The 21,019-nt window shown below is 40.3% G+C and overlaps 1 protein-coding gene across 1 annotated transcript in view; it reads left to right on the top strand.

Moving 5' to 3' along the window:
* Positions 1–21,019, top strand: part of RASGEF1B (RasGEF domain family member 1B) — a 652,436-nt gene that overhangs the window by 467,441 nt on the left and 163,976 nt on the right. The window contains exon 4 of the mRNA XM_070791655.1: positions 13,221–13,304. Within this exon, the coding sequence (XP_070647756.1) occupies positions 13,221–13,304 (84 nt within the window). The remainder of the gene's footprint in view (positions 1–13,220; positions 13,305–21,019) is intronic.

The following is a 21,019-nucleotide window of genomic DNA, read 5'->3' as shown; positions in this document are numbered from 1 at the left end:
ACTGCATCTTCTGTATACCTATGTCCTGAATGTGTAACACTCCTTTGAATATTATTTGTTCACCTCTCTCTCCCACTAGACTGGGAGAGCTCCCTGAGAGTAAGACAGCATCATATTCACCTGAGTATCCCCAGGGCCTGCTCAGTACTGATGTACAAAATCCTGTCCATGCAAATATCTGCATCTGTTTTGTCACTAGTCAAGGCAACATTCAATTTATTTGGAAACCTTTCCTACACCAATTGCTTGTGCTTAAGTCGCTTCAGTTGTGTCTGACTCTTTGTGACCTTATGGACTGTAGCCCACCAGGCTCCTCTGTCCAAAGGATTTACCAAGGATTTACCACTGGAGTGGGTAGCCATTTCCTCCTCCAAGGGATCTTCCTGACCCAGAGATAGAATCCACATCTCTTATGTCTCCTGCATTGGCAGGTGGGTTCCTTACCACTGGTTCCACCTAATTGCCTCAAAGTCCTTCCTCCTGATATTGAATTTGTTTGTTGTTTTGTTGTTTTTGCTGGGAAGCCTTCTATTCATTTTCTAGGGTTTCCAAATTGGGTGACTGAAACAACAGAAATTTGCTTTCTCATGGTTCTGTGAGACTAGAAGTCTGAGATGAAGCTGTCACCAGAGTTGGTTTGAGACTTCCCTCCTGGGCTCACAGATGGCCATGTTCTCCTTGTGTCTTCACACGACCTTCCTTTCGTGTGCATCTGTGTATACATTGCCTCTTCTTATAAAGACTGCAGTTATTTGGATTGGGGCCCACACTGATGATCTCATTTTAACTTAATCACCTCTTTAAACACCCTACCTCTAAACACAGTTACATGCTGAGGGGCTGGGAGTTAGGACTGCAATGTATGATTTTGAAATAAGCTTATAACTCTGCTTACCTATTGCTGCTGCTGCTAAGTTGCTTCAGTCGTGTCTGACTCTGTGTGACCCCATAGATGGCAGCCCACCAGGCTCCCCAGTCCCTGGGATTCTCCAGGCAAGAACACTGCAGTGGGTTGCCATTTCCTTCTCCATACTTTCCCCTAAATTTGCCACCAGTCACCAAGCAGATCCCATCTGCAAAGATGCAAGTTACAGCATCCTTCCCTCCCTCCTGTAAAAGTTCCATATGGTTATTTTATGACCCTATACTTCCCAAATCATTTTGCATATGACATTGATCTCCAGTGATACATGGGGGGTCAATACAAGGGAGAGAACTACTTCTTCTTTTATGTGATATTTTCTCATGTTCGGATAGATGATGACTTTGCATTTTTATTTTCCTTCCTATTTTTTCTGAACTCCTAGATAATTTAGGGTTCTTATCATACAAGTGAATGGACAAATTGTGTGGTGTAACTATCACACCTAGGTTTTGATGTATCAAAAAGCTGTACAATTTTTATGTGTTGTTGGTTGTTTTCAGATACATTGCCTTATTGGATCTTCTTTTTAAAAAACTGCAAATTATATACTATACTTTTTATTGCTAAAGAAATGTGGAACCCTAAAGAGGTCATATACCAAGTGAGTGTCAAAGCTATTCAGAAATCCAAGACTTCAGAATGAGGGACCACAGCTATTTTTGCTTTATCATTATTATCTTGTTTACATGGTCCTTAGAGCCAGACTTCTACTTTTAAAATAAGCATTTAGTTTCATTCTTTTACAAGTGGTTGACCAGTTTTCCCAGCACCACTTCTTAAAGAGATTGTCTTTAATCCATTGTACATTCTTGCCTCCTTTGTCAAAGATAAGGTGTCCATAGGTGCGTGGATTTATCTCTGGGCTTTCTATTTTGTTCCATTGATCAATATTTCTGTCTTTGTGCCAGTACCATACTGTCTTGATAACTGTGGCTTTCTAATAGAGCCTGAAGTCAGGTAGGTTGATTCCTCCAGTTCTATTCTTCTTTCTCAAGATAGCTTTGGCTATTCGAGGTTTTTTGTATTTCCATACAAATCGTGAAATTATTTGTTCTAGCTCTGTGAAGAATACTGTTGGTAGCTTGATAGGGATTGCATTGAATCTATAAATTGCTTTGGGTAGTATACTCATTTTCACTATATTGATTCTTCCAATCCATGAACATGGTATATTTCTCCATCTATTAGTGTCCTCTTTGATTTCTTTCACCAGTGTTTTATAGTTTTCTATATATAGGTCTTTAGTTTCTTTAGGTAGATATATTCCTAAGTATTTTATTCTTTCTGTTGCAATGGTGAATGGAATTGTTTCCTTAATTTCTCTTTCAGTTTTCTCATTATTAGTGTATAGGAATGCAAGGGATTTTTATGTGTTGATTTTATATCCTGCAACTTTACTATAATCATTGATTAGTTCTAGTAATTTTCTGGTGGAGTCTTTACGGTTTTCTATGTAAAGGATCATGTCATCTGCAAACAGTGAGAGTTTTACTTCTTCTTTTCCAATTTGGATTCCTTTTATTTCTTTTTCTGCTCTGATTGCTGTGGCCAAAACTTCCAAAACTATGTTGAATAGTAATGGTGAAAGTGGGCACCCTTGTCTTGTTCCTGACTTTAGAGGAAATGCTTTCAATTTTTCACCATTGAGGATAATGTTTGCTGTGTGTTTGTCATATATAGCTTTTATTATGTTGAGGTATGTTCCTTCTATTCCTGCTTTCTGGAGAGTTCTTATCATAAATGGATGTTGAATTTTGTCAAAGGCTTTCTCTGCATCTATTGAGATAATCATATGGTTTTTGTTTTTCAATTTGTTAATGTGGTGTGTAACATTGATTGACTTGCGGATATTGAAGAATCCTTGCATCCCTGGGATAAAGCCCACTTGGTCATGGTGTATGATCTTTTTAATGTGTTGTTGGATTCTGATTGCTAGAATTTTGTTAAGGATTTTTGCATCTATGTTCATCAGTGATATTGGCCTGTAGTTTTCTTTTTTTGTGGGGTCTTTGTCAGGTTTTGGTATTAGGGTGATGGTGGCCTCATAGAATGAGTTTGGAAGTTTACCTTCCTCTGCAATTTTCTGGAAGAGTTTGAGCAGGATAGGTGTTAGCTCTTCTCTAAATTTTTGGTAGAATTCAGCTGTGAAGCCGTCTGGACCTGGGGTTTGTTTGCTGGAAGATTTTTGATTACAGTTTCAATTTCCGTGCTTGTGATGGGTCTGTTAAGATTTTCTATTTCTTCCTGGTCCAGTTTTGGAAAGTTGTACTTTTCTAAGAATTTGTCCATTTTTTCCACGTTGTCCATTTTATTGGCATATAATTTTTGATAGTAGTCTCTTATGATCCTTTGTATTTCTGTGTTGTCTGTTGTGATCTCTCCATTTTCATTTCTAATTTTATTGATTTGATTTTTCTCCCTTTGTTTCTTGATGAGTCTGGCTAATGGTTTGTCAATTTTATTTATCCTTTCAAAGAACCAGCTTTTGGCTTTGTTGATTTTTGCTATGGTCTCTTTTGTTTCTTTTGCATTTATTTCTGCCCTAATTTGTAAGATTTCTTTCCTTCTACTAATCCTGGGGTTCTTCATTTCTTCCTTTTCTAGTTGCTTTAGGTGTAGGGTTAGGTTATTTATTTGACTTTTTTCTTGTTTCTTTAGGTATGCCTGTATTGCTATGAACTTTCCCCTTAGGACTGCTTTTAAAGTGTCCCACAGGTTTTGAGTTGTTGTGTTTTCATTTTCATTAGTTTCTATGCAAATTTTGATTTCTTTTTTGATTTCTTCTGTGATTTGTTGGTTATTCAGCAGGGTGTTGTTCAGCCTCCATATGTTGGAATTTTTAATAGTTTTTCTCCTGTAATCGAGATCTAATCTTACTGCATTGTGGTCAGAAAAGATGCTTGGAATGATTTCTATTTTTTTGAATTTACCAAGGCTAGATTTATGGCCCAGGATGTGATCTATCCTAGAACACTTTCTAACACCTTACACAAAAATAAACTCAAAATGGATTAAAGATCTAAATATAAGACCAGAAACTATAAAACTCCTAGAAGAGAACATAGGCAAAACACTCTCCAACATACATCACAGCAGGATTCTCTATGACCCACCTCCCAGAATATTGGAAATAAAAGCAAAAATAAACAAATGGGACCTAATTAACCTTAAAAGCTTCTGCACAACAAAGGAAACTATTAGCAAGGTGAAAAGGCAGCCTTCAGAATGGGAGAAAATAATAGCAAATGAAGCAACTGACAAACAACTAATCTCAAAAATATACAAGCAACTCCTACAGCTCAACTCCAGAAAAATAAACGACCCCATCAAAAAATGGGCCAAAGAACTAAATAGACATTTCTCCAAAGAAGACATACAGATGGCTAACAAACACATGAAAAGATGCTCAACATCACTCATTATCAGAGAAATGCAAATCAAAACCACAATGAGGTACCATTTCACGCCAGTCAGAATGGCTGCGATCCAAAAGTCTACAAGCAATAAATGCTGGAGAGGGTGTGGAGAAAAGGGAACTCTCTTACACTGTTGGTGGGAATGCAAACTAGTACAGCCACTATGGAGAACAGTGTGGAGATTCCTTAAAAACCTGGAAATAGAACTGCCTTATGATCCAGCAATCCCACTGCTGGGCATACACACTGAGGAAACCAGAAGGGAAAGAGACACGTGTACCCCAATGTTCATCACAGCACTGTTTATAATAGCCAGGACATGGAAGCAACCTAGATGCCCATCAGCAGATGAATGGATAAGAAAGGTGTGGTACATATACACAATGGAGTATTACTCAGCCATTAAAAAGAATACATTTGAATCAGTTCTAATGAGATGGATGAAACTGGAACCTATTATACAGAGTGAAGTAAGCCAGAAAGAAAAACACCAATACAGTATACTAACGCATATATATGGAATTTAGAAAGATGGTAACAATAACCCTGTGTAGTACGAGACTGCAAAAGAGACACTCATGTATAGATCAGTCTTATGGACTCTGTGGGAGAGGGAGAGGGTGGGGAGATTTGGGAGAATAGCATTGAAACATGTATAATATCATGTATGAAACGAGTCGCCAGTCCAGGTTTGATGCATGGTACTGGATGCTTGGGGCTGGTGCACTGGGACGACCCAGAGGGAGGGTAGGGGAGGGAGGAGGGAGGAGGGTTCAGGATGGGGAACGCGGGTATACCTGTGGTGGATTCATTTTGATATTTGGCAAAACTAATACAATATTGTAAAGTTTAAAAATAAAATTTAAAAAAAATAAAATAAAATAAGCATTTATGTTTATGAGCCAATTCTTATTTTATTAACTCATGATTTACTATTTTTTAATATTTAAAATATTTCTATTTTAGACTTTGTGTTTTACTTAAAATTTTTAATTATAATTTATAATTTAAAAGTTCTGAATATTTTTAATTTAAAAGTAAACATGCCACTTGAACTTAATTGATAAATTTCTAAATAATTTTCTTGTGCCTTTTATAATATTTTAAAATCTATAATTGCTATAAATTTTATTGAAACATTTTTATAAACCTTGATATTGCTTATGTAATCAATATTTTATATAAAAAGTCATAAATTTAGTATAGAGCTAAGTTACAGTAACTCAGAGGATAATTTTCTGACTGACAGTAGAGAAAATGTATTAAATTATAATAGGGAATTGAGCATTATTATGTAATTTCTTTGCTGACTTGAATTTTAACTTAAATCCTCCAGGTAAGCCTATGACGTAGGTATCATGTTGTATGTTTGTGGAGACTGATGCTTAGTGATTCAGCAACCTACTCTAGATCTCCATGCTAGCATGTTATGGGGCTGGAATTTGATTCCGTGCCTCTGACTCCATCCCCATGCTTGTTTCATTGTGACACAAGCTAAAGAGATTACAGGAGAGACACGTAGTCAGCAATTACTCATTGAAACCAGTGACATGTTGGATTCAGACACTTGAAGCCAGTGAAGCCCATAAAAGAGGCATTGCTTTGCTTTGGTTGGTCATCTAACACTTGAGTTTCCAATCTCTATGACCCTTGGTATCTTCATCTATAAATATGAGATTAATTGTGGCATCTTCTTCAAAAGTTTGCTGTGTTGAAAAAAGTGTGTGTATACATACAGGATACACATATGATATATGGTAGTTGTATAAACTTATTTAGATATTGTGTTTTACTTATAAGTCTAATCCTTTCAAAAAGCAGTATAGATAGTAAATAGCCATGGCCATAAAAATGTCCATAATTTTGGCACAGGAACCCTACTCACGGAAAAATATTCTAAAGAAATAATTTAAAATACCAAAAAAAGTATATTTTCATAGGTATTAATTGCAGGGGAAAATAGTTTGATAGTTCCTCAAAATGTGAAATATAGAAATGTCTTATGATCTGGCATTTCCACACCTAGGTGTATAACCAAGAGAAATGAAAATTTGTACATGAGTGCTCATAAATGCCTTATTCATAATAGCCCCAAAGTAAAAACAACTTATATGAATAAATAGATCAATAAAATATGGTATATCCATTCAAAGGAATTTTTTTGGACAACAAAAAATGATGAAGTGATGATATATCCTACAACATGGATAATCTTTGAGAACATTACACTAGGTGAAACTCACAGAAGACATATATTGTATGATTTCATTTATGTAAATATAAAATGTTTAGAATGGGCAAAAATACAAATAGAAAGTTGACTAGTGGTTGCCTAAGACTGGGGGGAGGGGACAGGGGAATGGTGGAGAGTTACTAATAGGTAAAGAGTTTCTTTTGGCAGGGGACACAGATACCTTAAAATTACATTGTTGTAATGGCTGCACAAACCTAGACAACATATTAAAAAGCAGAGACATTACTTTGCTAACAAAGGTCCGTATAGTTAAAACTGTAGTTTTTCCAGTAGTCATGTATGTGTGTGAGAGTTGGACCATAAAGAAGGCTGAGCACTGAAGAACTGATGCTTTTGAACTGTGGTGCTGGAGAAAACTCGAGAGTCCCTTGGATGGCAAGGAGATCAAACCAGTCAATCCTAAAGGGAATCAACCCTGAATATTCATTGGAAGGACTGATGCTGAAGCTGAAGCTCCAATACTTTGGCCACCTGATGCAAAGAGCTGACTCATTGGAAAAGACCCTGATGCTGGGAAAGATTGAAGGCGGGAGGAGAAGGGGATGATAGAGGATGAGATGGTTGGATGGCATCACCGACTCCATGGACTTGAGTTTGAACAAACTCCAGGAGATGGTGATGGACAGGCAAGCCTGGTGTGCTGCAGTCCATGGGCTTTGCAAAGAGTCAGACATCACTGAGCGACTGAACAACAATGGCTGCACAACCTTATGAGGTTTTTTTTTTTTCCTGAGAAATAGTGAATTGCTCACCTTAAATGGGTGAAGTGAATGGCATGTGAATTGTATCAATAGAACTGTTTATGGGGAGGGAGGTGGGAGCGGGGTTCAGGATTGGGAACACATGTACACCCGTGGCGGATTCATGTTGATGTATGGCAAAACAATATTGTAAAGTAATTAGCCTCTAATTAAAATAAATAAATTTAAATTTAAAAAATAAAAACTTCAAAAAAATTACAGTGAAAAATGGAAATAAAATATGTATCAGGATAGTAAATGACATTATACTGCATCCTGTTGATGGAACATGATGTAATCACTAAATATTATAAGCCCTAGAACTACATAACAACACAGAACATACATAATGTGATGTTCAGAGTAAAGCAAAGTGATGCTGTAGCTAAATATACATTCATCTGGATAAAGGCTGGCAGGAATCAGAGAGAGGAGACTGTGGTGAGGGGGATGTGCCACTTTCTTTCAAAAGTCTCATTAATGTTGTTGAGCATTTTGAAGGCACTTGTTTTAATGTGTTTTGTAATGGCAGCCTTGTGGTAAGTACAGGTGGTACTGAAGATGCATAAATCATAGGAAAGGAAGGCAAAAGCACAAGGGACATTTAAAAATCAACATGTAAAATATCTAAGAATTAGAAATTGACATGCAAAGATTCAGCGGAGCATTTAAGGGAAATGCATACTGGGGGAGGCACTGAAGAATATTTAAGTAGCTCAGGTTCTCCCAGGATTCTGCCCAGAAATTTAAAAACTGGAGTGCCTGCAAGTCTGTTCTTCCCCATGAGCCTCTCTCTGCTCACAGGTTTTGAGGGGAGGGGATTTTCATATACCGGAGCTGGTGTGGGTCTGTGATAATAACCCAAAGGAAGCGGGAGCACTTAGCAGCGGGTGCAGTTTACTTAAGTTCACCAAAATTGTACTGGAGTGTGGAAAAAGGGAGGAAGTCTGGTCAAGCCTGAGTGAGTCAACATGTAATGGCCCTCCACCCAGCTCTCCTCCCTTCCCAAGGCCACCTCACCTCTGCGTCTGTGTGCTTGACCCTTGCTAAGAAGGAACTCCGGCTGGCCTGGGTGGGGTGAACCCAGATTCCTGTTGATTGGTCCCAACTCTTCGGCTGGGGGGACAGAGGGTAGAGGGGCCAGAGCAATGGGGCCTGGCCCCTCCTCTCTATGTAGCTATATCACATCCCTTTTAGGAACTTTCCCTTCCCTGGTTCCCACTAAATATTTGAAATATATTCCCCTCCTGAGTCCCAGAAGCAGCTCTTGAAAGTACTGCTCATAAGTTTGCTGTGCTGAAAAAAGTGTGTATACATATATGCAATACATACACATATGTGATACACATATGACGTATGGTAGCTGTGTGAACCAGCCCACTCCTTTTGAAAAGCAGTATAGATAGTAAATCAAAAGAGCCATAAAAATGTCCATATCTTTGGCACAGGAACCCTACTCCTGGGAAAAATATTCTAAAGAAATGATTCAAAAGGCTAAAAATAAAAAAGAGTGTGTTTTCATAGGTGTTAATTACAGGGAAAAGTAACTTGATATTTCCTCAAAAGGTGCAATATAGAAGTGTCTCATGATCCTTTGGGGTAAAATTGTTCTCAGTCCTTTGGGAGCACTCTGTAGATGGAAGGTGCGGTCATCTTTAATCTGGATAAAGAATGGGTGACAAGTTGAGGATGGATGAGGGGTGGCCGTCTTTGAAGTAGAATCTGCTTGTATCTCAAAACAGAACACATTGTTTACAGCCCTGAGGTATGGGGAGGAGGTACAGGCAGTTGATTGACATCCACATCCGTGTTTTCTATGGAATACAAATCAGAAAAAAGAGGGGGTGTATGTATACATACGGGGCTTCCCTGGTGGCTCAGACAATAAAATATCTGCCTGCAATATGGGAGATCCAGGTTTGATCCCTGGGTCAGGAAGATCCCCTGGAGAAGAGAATGGCTACACTCCAGTGTTCTTGGCAGGAGAATCCCATGGGCAAAGGAGCCTAGAGGGCTACAGTCCATGGGGTCTTAAAGAGTCGGACACAGCTATGGGACTAACACAACATGTACACATATAGCTGATTCACTTTGCTGTCCAGTAGAAACTAGCACAATATTTTAAAGCCACTGTGCATGTGTGTGTGTTAGTCACTCATTTGTGTCTGACTCTTTAAGACCCCTGGACTGTAGCCCGCCAGGCTCCTCTGTCCATGGAATTCTCCAGGCAAGAATACTGGAGTGGGTTGCCATTCCCTTCTCCAGGAGATCTTCCCTACCCAGGGATCAAACCCAGGTCTCCCCCATAAAAGGCAGATTCTTACCATCTAAGCCACTGGGAAAGCCCCTGTAAAGCAACTACTCTGCAGTAAAAATTAATTTTTAAAAAAAATCAAGATTTCTGAGCAAGGACGCATTCTTTTCTTCAGAGTTATTAGGGTTGTTTGAGCTGCCCAGTGACACCCCCTTGGACAGATGCCACCTGCACTGATCCCACTGCTCGGTCAGCGAGCTGAGCTGCGAGGTGATGCCTGTGTCCTTCCTCCTCAAAATTCTGGATTATTTCTGTCCTTCGGCACCAGGAATTGCCCTTATATTCCAGACTCCAGGGTAAACACTGAAGGTTGTAATTACAGTTCATGGTCTTAACCACTTCTTTGGTCTCCTTTTAGGAATCCAGTCTTAGAAAAGTAACCCCAGGTACCTGTCATTGCAGAGAGCTCTCAGCAGTTCTGTAGCTTCTCAGGAATGCTCTGAAGTTATTATGGGAAGAAGATAAAGGGGCAGTTTCGCCCTTATCTTGCAGAGAGCTGGAGAGGATGGCCAGATTTGCCTGAGGCTTTGACTTTTCCCAAAGTTTCTCTTATTGCACTTTAAGACCATCCTCAGAGTCCCTGTCCCCACATAGAGCAAACAATAGGTTAGATGGGGAACAGCTCCCAATATCAGCCACCCAGCCACTCAACTACCCAAATAATAGCAACAACAAACCCTGGGTTGGAAAACCTAAAAAGACCAAATGAGAGAGGGAAAAGGAAATACTATTTAGGGGGGCAGGAGGAGAAGGAGGTGACGTAGGTTGGATGTCAAGAGGATGAGATGGTTGGACGGCATCACTGACTCAATGAAAGTGAGTTTGAGCAAGCTCCGGGAGATTGTGAAGGACAGGGAAGCCCAGTGTGCTGCAGTCCATGAAGTCTCCGAGTCAGACACAACTTAGAGACCGAATGACAACAACAGTTTAGTCATAACAACATGCCCCTGACTACTCTGTGTTTTGTATGTGAACCCATTATCTCAGAAATATCCTTTTATATATGGCCCAGAATCATCACGTGTTTTCCCACCACACAAATGATTTCTAGGTAAGAGATCTATGCTTTGGGACTCGTACGTCGTTTCAGTCTTAAATATACCCAGTGCAATCATATCAAGGGACTCTTTGGTCCCAAAGAAAATCAAGCTTCACATCCACCTAAGAAAACTAGTTACCTGTTGCCATAGCAACTGGACCAGCCTTAGAGGGAAGGGCAGAGTTCCTCAAATTCAACTACTACGTCTGCAGATTGACTTCCTTGAAACTGAGTCATGTGTCCTGATCATCAACACTGAACTGTTATTTTCATTTAAAAAAAAAAGTCACAGTCTCAGTTGATGTACTTCAGCTTTTTCTCTGGTGCCACTCAATGAATGTCTTTTTATCTCTGAAAGGTCAGATTTGGTAACTGGATCCTTTAGAACTTTCATGCGTGCCCTAACGTGGTTGGGACCTGGGCCAATAGGTTTGGTAGTAATTAAACGTTGATGGCTGGAACTTGACCTGTGAAATGAGTTGCTGGTCTCAGCTTCACTCCTAATGAACAGAAAGCCATATGCCTTGGAATTTGACCATCACCCCTGTTTCTAGACCACAGGAAGAAAGTCAGAGGTTTGAATGGCTTCTCCTGGGGGTGGACTGCAGGGGCCTCTTCCCCAGCTTTGCCTTTCTAGGCCACAGATAGCTCCACAATTCGTCTCAAAATGCCCTGCGAGATATGTGTAAATAACGTGAACCACATTTACAGGCAGGGCCACCCTGGTCGAAAGTACGAGTAATTTGCCCAGAGTAAGATAATTAGTAACAGCAGGGGTAGAGATTCCAGAGGGTGTACTCCATTCCTTTGCTAGGACCACTGAAAAAAATCTTTCTTTCACTCAAGAAACACGGCCAATTAATGGACAGCAGGAGGCGGGGATGGGTCAATACTTGCTTGATTCAGTTTTAAAGGTCATTTTTATTTTATGGGGTTGTTGGTACCTACAGTTAAGATTTTTTTTTTTTTCAATAACAAGTATCTTGATATTTCCTCTAATGAGACTGAAAAATGTGCTTAGTGAGAATGAGAGCTGAGGGCCAGAGAGAGCTGGATCAGCTGGGGTGTTTCTATATAAAGAAAAGATTCAGCTAACAAAAGGCAAGAGTACTGTCATAGAAAGCACCTATATCTACATCTTAGTCCGTTCAGGCTGCTCTAACAAAATGCCACAGATTGGGAGTTTATAAGCAGCAGACTTTTATTTCTCAGATTTCTGGTGACTCGAGGTCTAAGATCAGGGTGTCAGCACAGTTGAGTGAGGGTCTTCTTCCAGGGCACAGACTTGTCCTTGTATCCTCACATGGGAAAGAGGCCAGCCAGTACCCTGGGATGTCCTTTACAAAGACATTAATCCCAATCATTCCCAGATCACTGTCTAAAGCCCCCACCTCCTAATCCCTTCACCATTTGGGGCTGAGGAGTTTTTTAAGGTTTTTTTTTTTTTTTTTTTTTTTTCTGATGTGAACCATCCTTAAAGTCTCCACTGAATTTGTTGCAATATCATCTCTGCTTTTTATGTTTTGTTTTTATTGGCTGCGAGGCATACAGGACCTCAGCTCCCTGACCAGGGATCAAACTAACACCCTGCATTAGAAGGTGAGGTACCAACCCCTGGACCAACAGGGAAGCCCTTAGGGGCTTTAGTATTTCAACATATGAATTCTGGGGGCGGTGGGCAGGGGGGACACAAACATTCAGACTAGAGCTATGCATAAGACCTGTGTTAGATTGTAAAGGATACAAAGATAACAAAAACAGGAGTCCTGTCTTCAGTAAGTCACTTCCCAGCAGATAATGACAAGTACCCTAATAATAGGGTGTGAATCCTGTGATTGGGAGAAGTTTATTTTGATTCTAGCCAGAGTGGAGGAATATAGCGAAATGCTTCTTAGGACAGGTGGGAAATCATAGCAGATAGTGAAGAAAGGATCTTTTAGAAACTGGGAGCGGTATAAACAAAGGCATGGACTGGAATCTACTGAAGAAAAACACAGTTGGCCAAATGTGGCTTGAGGTTTAGGTTAAATTATAGGAGAGAGTTGGAACTAAAGCAAAAAAGGGAAAAAGAGCCACATTTTGGAGTGTTCTAAAAGGCAGGTAGAGAATTTTGGACAGTACTCCATATAGAATCAGAGGTTTGAAAACCAGAAGTTGAGCTGTGGTCAGTGTTTTTATGCAATAAGATGAGATACTTGTAGTGTTATTTTTTTAACAACAACAAAAAAAGTCTAATCTATGTTCTGCAAGATACCTTAGCAGATTAGGCTGAAAATACTCTGCACTTCTGTCGATACTCCTTCAGAATGTCATAAGAGGTTTTGTAATGTACCCCTGCGTAAGGTTAAATGAGTTTGCACCGACGGTAAGCTGAAGGTGCCTGTGTGAAAACGCTGACTCAGACATTTCAAGAGACAACCATTATGGTTAAGTGCTTGAGGCACTGTTGTGAGAAGCAGGAGCATGGCTTCATGCAGTAGGAGAGCCAGCCAAGTCCCTGAAACCTCTCTCTCTCTGTTTCCTTTCTCATAGGAACAGCAATGGAAACCTTCGATGTACAGCAGCATAACTCCCATCTGCTTTGCAAGCCCTCTGCTTGAGAAGCCAGTTGGCAAAGTAAGAATGAATTCATTTCTTGCTGAACGGTTTAATTTGAGTCTGTTGGCTGTTCTTTCTTTTTGTCTTGAGCTATTTGGGTGACATAATCAAGTTGATCTCATAAAAGTGGCTGATAAAAATCCAGATTTTGAACTTCTTGGTTGGCCCTACTGGCATTGCTCCTTGGCAAGATGTTGAGCTAAGTGATGTTGATCTGAGATTCCCTGGTCTTCACGTGGATCTTGGTGCTGTCCTCCCCAAATCCCTTCAGTGTCCCCCTTTCTTAGCTCTTTGTCTCACTTTCCCTTGCCGGAACATAAGAGAAGGAAAGAGGTGGCTTTTAGTCATCTACATTGTAGGGGAAGGGAAACCTTTTTCCTCGCCTCTTTTAGCTTAGTGCCTGGGGTAATGCAAATTAAACTGAGGAAATAAAAAAGACAGGTAAACAGAGAAACGGTTTATTACTGTGAATAAAGAGGCCTTCATAGAAAAGAAGTGAAGATCCAAAGAAGCAACTGTATTTGAGATTTGTATAACATTTTAACAAAGAGTGATATTGGAAAAAGTGAAAAAAGAAAGGTGAAGGGTATTGGGCTTCCCCGGGCCATAATTTGTGAGCTGGTCAATATATGGGGGAAATTAATGAAAAATTAAGAGTTACTTGGTAAGGTGTGTTATACTAACTCAAGTTGGTGCCTTTTCTACTACTAAGAGTCTTTTCTAGTGATTAAAAATCATCTTCTTCCTGGTATGGAAAAGCAAGACACCGTTACAAATTTATGTTACTTTTACAAAGGAAAGTTTATGTGCTACTTTTAGACAGAAAGAGAGGTCAGAGAGCTTTGTCTACACCTGCTATTTCTCAATTGCCTTTGACTCAAAGTAATCCTTATGCAAAAGTGGCATATTTGGGTGTAGCAAAATCTGATTCTCTTCAACATCTTATTTAAACTATCCTGTAGAATGAAAAACTTTGACTCCAGAAGAGAAATTACAGTATTTGCCTGATTCTGAACCTGAAATCACACCCATCAGTCCCATCAGGGAGTGTAGAGCTGGATAGTTAAGAGGTGGGTTCTAGGGTCACTAGCTCTGTGACTTTGAGCAAATCAAATGTAAAGAAGTCTTCATACCGGTACCTGCCTCATGGGACTTCATCAGAATTAATTTAATAAAAATTTATGAGAACAAGGATTTTTTAAGCCTATTTTGTTTACTGTATATGCAAGTACTCAGGAAATGCAAATGAATTGAATGAATGAATAAATGAAACACTATACACATGATAAACTTAGAGGAAACACATGCTCAATTTGCTTATTTCAAGAAGTGGGAGCTGGAGGGTGTTATATGTAGAGAGGGACACCATTCTCGACACTTTGGCGAGAATGCCAAGGACAGTTGCCAGGCACACCTTAACAGAAGCACCAATCTACCTGGGATAACAGTCACCTTCCTGTCCTTTGCTACAGTTATTGGTGCATCTCCAGACCACACACAATCCAGCCACTAGGATGAACCATAGTCACTGTCTGGACAAGTCAAAAACAAACAAAAGTTCTTTCAATAGGTCTTTTCTCTCCAACTTCTACATATGTGGGCAGAGCTGGAGCTTTTGTAGTTTTTAAAAGGAAATGAATCTATTTTTCCCAGCAATTCCTGGTAATTCTGCCTTGGCGGTGAGTCCTGCCAAGACAGCTGTCTTTGGAGTACGAACTCCCAGTGGAACAGGAAGTCTCCTGCCCATGCTCTCAGCGCGGTTGACGTTTTGCATGCGTAGCAGGGGAGTGACCCCAAGCTTCTTGGGACTGACTTTTCTGTACTTCATGTTCACTAAGGTCTGCACTTCCCCTCTGCTGACTTCAGTTCCAAGTAGGAGGAGTATCCTTTGGCCCAAAGATTAAAACAACAAACAAACAAAACACTCCCTGAACATCACAAAATGTGTTGGCAGCAGCTCCGTTTCACTGCTTTGTCCCTGCCTGGGTCCCTTCCAGCCCCACTTCCTTTGACTTTATTTATGTAGGTTCTAAATAGACCACCACTTTGTGGGGATGGAAAGAAGCCATTTCAAAGGTTGAGTTCAGAAGTCCGTGAGCCCCGGAGAGACTCTTTTGACTAAATTTCACGTCAATCTAATAGCCAGTCCTGAGTTTACTTGCTGTTTTCCTAGATCTGATTGAGAAACACTAACAGCAATGTAGAAACGGTAGAGAGTGCCTTTGGTAAAGGCTTGTCAGAGAGCTGAAGGAAGTCAAGGGCAATATGACCATTCTTGGGTTTCGCAGATGGCTCATTGGTAAAGAATCCACCGGGAGATTCTTGTTGCAAGAGACATGGGTTTGATCCCTGGGTCAGGAAGATCCCCTGGAGAAGGGAATGACAATCTACTCCAGTATCTTGCCTGGGAAATCCCATGAACAGTGGAGCCTGGTCAATTGAGTTGTAAAGAGCTGGACACGATTTAGCGACTAAACAACAACAACATGACCATTCTTGGTTCGATAATATTTCGCACATGTTCCTCGGGTTTCCCTCCCCTACAGGGCTGAATGAGCAGGTAATTGTCTGTCTGTACAGTGACACCAGGACTGTCCTGGGGTGAGAGGGGCTGCTCCCAAAAATACACTTTCTCTCTTTTCTCTCCATAGCTCTGGCTTTAGCTTAACACGTGTTCTGTGAAATATTCTAATGAATTCAGTTTAAAATCAGCTCTCTAATCTATCCACTTGGGGGTGTATGTGGGGGGGAATGATGCCAAAATTGTAAGAAAGTCAAGCTTTAATTATAGAGGTCAATGGAAGGCAGCATTTGGGGGTGGATAATTAAAACCTATGTTTAATCTGCCCAGAATCCAAACTCTCTTCCTCAATGACAAGAAACTTTCTATTGGTTAAAAGCCTTCAAGGTGGACCCAGAGGCAGTTTCTACCACCCAAATTAGGGTGCCCCAAGCTGAACCAAAGACCAGTGTTTCCTTGCTACAAGGGGGAGGAAAAGTGTTGAGAAAATATTAATTAGAAAACAGAGGTTTCCAATGTGAGCTCATAATAGAATAAGGAATATTTTGGCACCAACTCCAGTCTTACCACTAAATGATAACTATTTTCATTAGTGGTTATGATTAAAGGGCAGGAATTAAAGGAGGGAAACTTCCTTCTTTTCTAGGGAGAAGCCCTTGAAATCACTCTGGGCAGCAAGCAAGCCTGGAATGTGTGAATATCCACTCTCAGATCAAGAAGAGTTTTCTGTTTTATTTTACATAACTGAAGTCAGCGCCTTTTGAATGGAGCATGCAAATTTATGTAAACAAGAATGCAAATGTTAAAAAATATGTGTCTTGGGATTTCCTGGGGATGCCTTGGTAGCTTTATCTTCCTGCCTTTGTATCATCTAAATATCGTGTTGTGAAACGGGTGAACTTACTTCCCCAAATCCCACAATGTTATAACTAGAGGGCTTCCTTTATCATTTATAGGAGATATTTTGAAGAATGAATTAAGACAGACTAATGTATTTGACAGCTCCAAGAAGATACACAGGCCAACAATAAATGCAAAATGGATTGGAGAATTTCAATAAATTGATGGCAGATTCAAAGTGGATTATTGAAAGGGAATTAGAGAATGATGATGGAAACAAAAGCAGGGATTTAAGGAGATAGGTGACATGAGAGGATGCCATAAAATTCAAACTCCAGGCTGTCCTTCAAAATTCTCACTGGGGCTACTGACAAGAGAGTGGGTGGAAGAAGTATTAGTTCAACTCAGCATAACAGTCCATGCCAAGTACGGAGCATGCCAAGTCTAAATGACCCAAGCTTTCATGACCTCTGAAAGCTGCAGAGAATACACAAGCAGATGGAACTGTTTGGGATTAAGAGCTGCCCATGAGTATAGCTGTGCCAACCTGTCTTTCTCAGTATAATTTAGGAGACAGGTAAACTTGTCCTCAAGTCTAAGGAAATATAGCTTTAATACATGATTTGATTTGGCCAGAAGGAAATGGAGAGAGATAAACAGCCTTGAAGGATAGCAGTGTTATCGAATGGAAGGGTAACTAAGAAACTAATGGAGGCCCCCTGGGCCTTCTATATTTCTCCATGAGTAAAGAGAGAAACTGGAGGAGCTGGGTGGAAGTACTGGATAAACAACAGATAAGAAAGAAACTGGTGAACTCAGAATTAACCACATATAGAGCTGCTTTTGGCACCCCACTCCAGTACTCTTGCCTGGAAAATCCCATGGATGGAGGAGCCTGGTAGGCTGTAGTCCATGGGGTCGCTAAGAGTTGGACACGACTGAGCAACTTCCTTTTCACTTTTCATTTTCATGCATTGGAGAAGGAAATGGCAACCCACTCCAGTGTTCTTGCCTGGAGAATCCCAGGGGCGGGGGAGCCTGGTGGGCTGCCGTCTATGGGGTCGCACAGAGTTGGACACGACTGAAGCGACTTAGCAGCAGCAGCAGCAGCAGAGCTGCTTTATTTCAGAGTTGAGAGGCATCTGTGGGAAGAAAACAAACAGAGGTGTCCCTTTTTTGCACACTGATCTTTAGCTTCTTTTAACACTGGAGAATTTTTCTTACCAAAGGAAAATTTAACTTAGCCAAAATGGACCACTTTAAGAATCGTCATCTAAGTCATGGCCCATTGAGAATCTCTGAGTGTGTTACATCATTATATCACGGCTAGGTCTGCATAGACAGCACCAATTCAATGAGAAGTACCTTGGAACTTAATACTCAATATTTAGGGCTCTAAGTGACCAAAGAAGATGGAACCAAGAAGGCAACCCACAAAGTACTCTGAGGCCTATTGCTGTTTCCAAAAAAAAAGAGAAAAAACCCAAAAGTCAGGAATGGAATAATCCAAAGAGAATAATAATTTTAAGCACAGCAAGCTACTACAATTACTACAGTTGTAGATAAATGTAATTTCATTAATTGAGAATGAGGGCACCTGATGTGACTGGCTCTCTTTCTCTATACATTTAGCTTCTGGTCACCGAGGTAAAATGCATTAAGCCAACTATTCTTAAAGGTGAAAGAAACTTCCAAGGTGAAGGGTCAGCTCTCTTCTCCTAAGATAGTGGAGGATTTAGTTGGGCATATGTCCACCTAACAAGAGCACATTTTCAGCATCCCTTGAAGCTAGATGTTGGCCATATAATATTATGGCTAATGAGATATGAATGGAAGTGATGTATGTAATTTTTGAATCATGCCATTCATATTAAAGGCAGACCCTTTCTGCTGGCTGGAATATAAATATGGTAGCAAAAACTGAAATAGCCACCTTAGACCATGAGAGGATGGCAGAGAAACCACACAGAACCATTATCTGCTTGTGTTCAGACAGCTGTTGCCTGAGACAGAAATTGGCTTTCATCTTGTCTATATCTCTATTATTTGGCCATTGGTACAGTAGCTGCAATGGTATCCTAGCACACAATTAAAATGGGAGAAAGTAGACTGCATGCCCTATGAGAAGTCACGTGGGATTCAGTGAAGGCAAAAGGCAGAACCTATACAGTAAACATTAGTTAAAGGGATGAAATTCTGAGTTGCTGTCTCCCCAATCAATCTGGATAAGGAAGACGAGTTACAAAGGCTAATTTCTGGCTCTGAGGATAAGGGGATGAACAGAACTCTGTTTAGCTGAGCTCTACTATAGTAAACCCAGATAGCCATCATATCCTGAATTTTGGAGTTCTCCTTAGATCTGAAACAAATTTCTACTGAAAATATTCTTATTCAAGCACTGTAGTGGAACTGGTTATCTGGTCAAATAACATTCTATTGATAATTATTATATGTAGGAACTACATTAGTTTGGCTGAGCGCCGAAGAATTGATGCTTTTGAACAGTGGTGTTGGAGAAGACTCTTGAGAGTCCCTTGGACTGCAAGGAGATCCAACCAGTCCATTCTGAAGGAGATCAGCCCTGGGATTTCTTTGGAGGGAATGATGCTAAAGCTGAAACTCCAGTACTTTGGCCACCTCATGCGAAGAGTTGACTCATTGGAAAAGACTCTGATGCTGGGAGGGATTGGGGGCAGGAGGACAAGGGGACAACAGAGGATGAGATGGCTGGATGGCATCACTGACTCGATGGACGTGAGTCTGAGTGAACTCCAGGAGTTGGTGATGGACAGGGAGGCCTGGCGTGTTGCGATTCATGGGGTTGCAAAGAGTCGGACACAACTGAGCGACTGGACTGAACTGAACTGACATTAGTTTGGAAACATTTATAAATATCTCCATGTATTTGGTATAATATTCTATTCTTTCATCATCTGGAACAGGTTTGGATTCCCTGGGGCTTCAGGGAGTCACCTTGGGCTTCAGCTTTTGCTATAATTCTATTACACAGGATTTTATGGGAAGACTGAATTGTTATCTCATAGCTTATTCTAGATGCACTGTCCTTTTATTAACATAAAACATAATAACACGTATTATTTGGGCTTAATACATTAAAACATCAGCCTTTACTACTATCATATATTAGAGTCCACGTGATTTTTTCCCATCATCTCTTTCCTCAAAATGTCTGATGTGATGACATGTACATAGTAAGCAGGTAGTGCTTGTCCAAGGATGGTTAAGTGAATATGGAATTGTATTCCATTACTCAGCTATTTTCATCTTCTTATCCTGATCACAATGGTTGTTCAATAGGATTCTATGTGAGTGGGCTACTATTTCTACTAAAAACAGAAAAAAAAATTTAATCAATAGCATTAGCACTGTCCTATGAATATTAAGTAAGTAGTGGTGAAAATATATTTCCCTTGAATTTCGATTCCTGGATTCTCAATACCACCCAAGCAAAACCTCGACTGAAATTGACTACATTAGGTTCATTGGTAAGAGTTCAGAAGGATAAGAAATGCTTCCTAAAGCACAAGGACAAGAAGTCTTTCCATCCCAACATTCCTACCAGGCAAGATGACTCTATAAACAGGCTTGTAAGCACAGAGAGTTGGAACAAGATTGAACAAATATGCTGAAACCAATGGCAGTTCGAAAGCTTTGACAAACCTAGACAGTGTATTAAAATGCAGAGATAAATTACTTTGCTGACAAAGATCCATATAGTCAAAGCTATGTTTTTTCCAGTAGTCATGTATGGATGTGAGAGTTGGACCATAAAGAAAGCTGAGCACTGAAGAATTGATGCTTTTGAACTGTATTGGAGAAGACTCTTGAGACTCTTGAGAGTCCCTTGGACTGCAAGGAGATCAAACCAGTCCATCCTAAAGCCCTAAATATTCATTGGAAGAACTGATGCTAAAGCTGAAGGAACATTCCTTTGGCCACCTGATGGGAAGAACTGACTCATTGGAAAAGCCCCTGATGTTGGGAAAGATTGAAGGCAGGAGGAGAAGGAGACAACAGAGGATGAAATGGTTGGATGGCTTCACCAACTTGATGGACATAAGTTTGAGCAAGCTCTGGGAGTTGGTGATGGACAGGGAAGCCAGGCGTGCTGGAGTCCATGGGGTTGCAAAGAGTGGGACACGACTGAGCGACTAAACTCATAAACATAGAAGCATATTCAGTTCTGGCTTCCAAACCTATAGGATATAAGTGAAATGTGAACAATTAATATCTATAGAATTTATTTTATTATGCTTATCAAACAAGACTACTGGAGTGGGTAGCCATTCCTATCTCCGGGGGATCTTCCTGACCCAGCTTTTAAACCTGGATCTTCTCCATCGCAGGCAGA

The sequence above is a fragment of the Bos indicus genome, chromosome 6 (assembly GCF_029378745.1).
Source record: "Bos indicus isolate NIAB-ARS_2022 breed Sahiwal x Tharparkar chromosome 6, NIAB-ARS_B.indTharparkar_mat_pri_1.0, whole genome shotgun sequence".
NCBI classification, from domain to species: domain Eukaryota; kingdom Metazoa; phylum Chordata; class Mammalia; order Artiodactyla; family Bovidae; genus Bos; species Bos indicus.
Note: the sequence above shows the minus strand (reverse complement) of the source record. Positions and strands in the feature narration are given on the sequence as shown.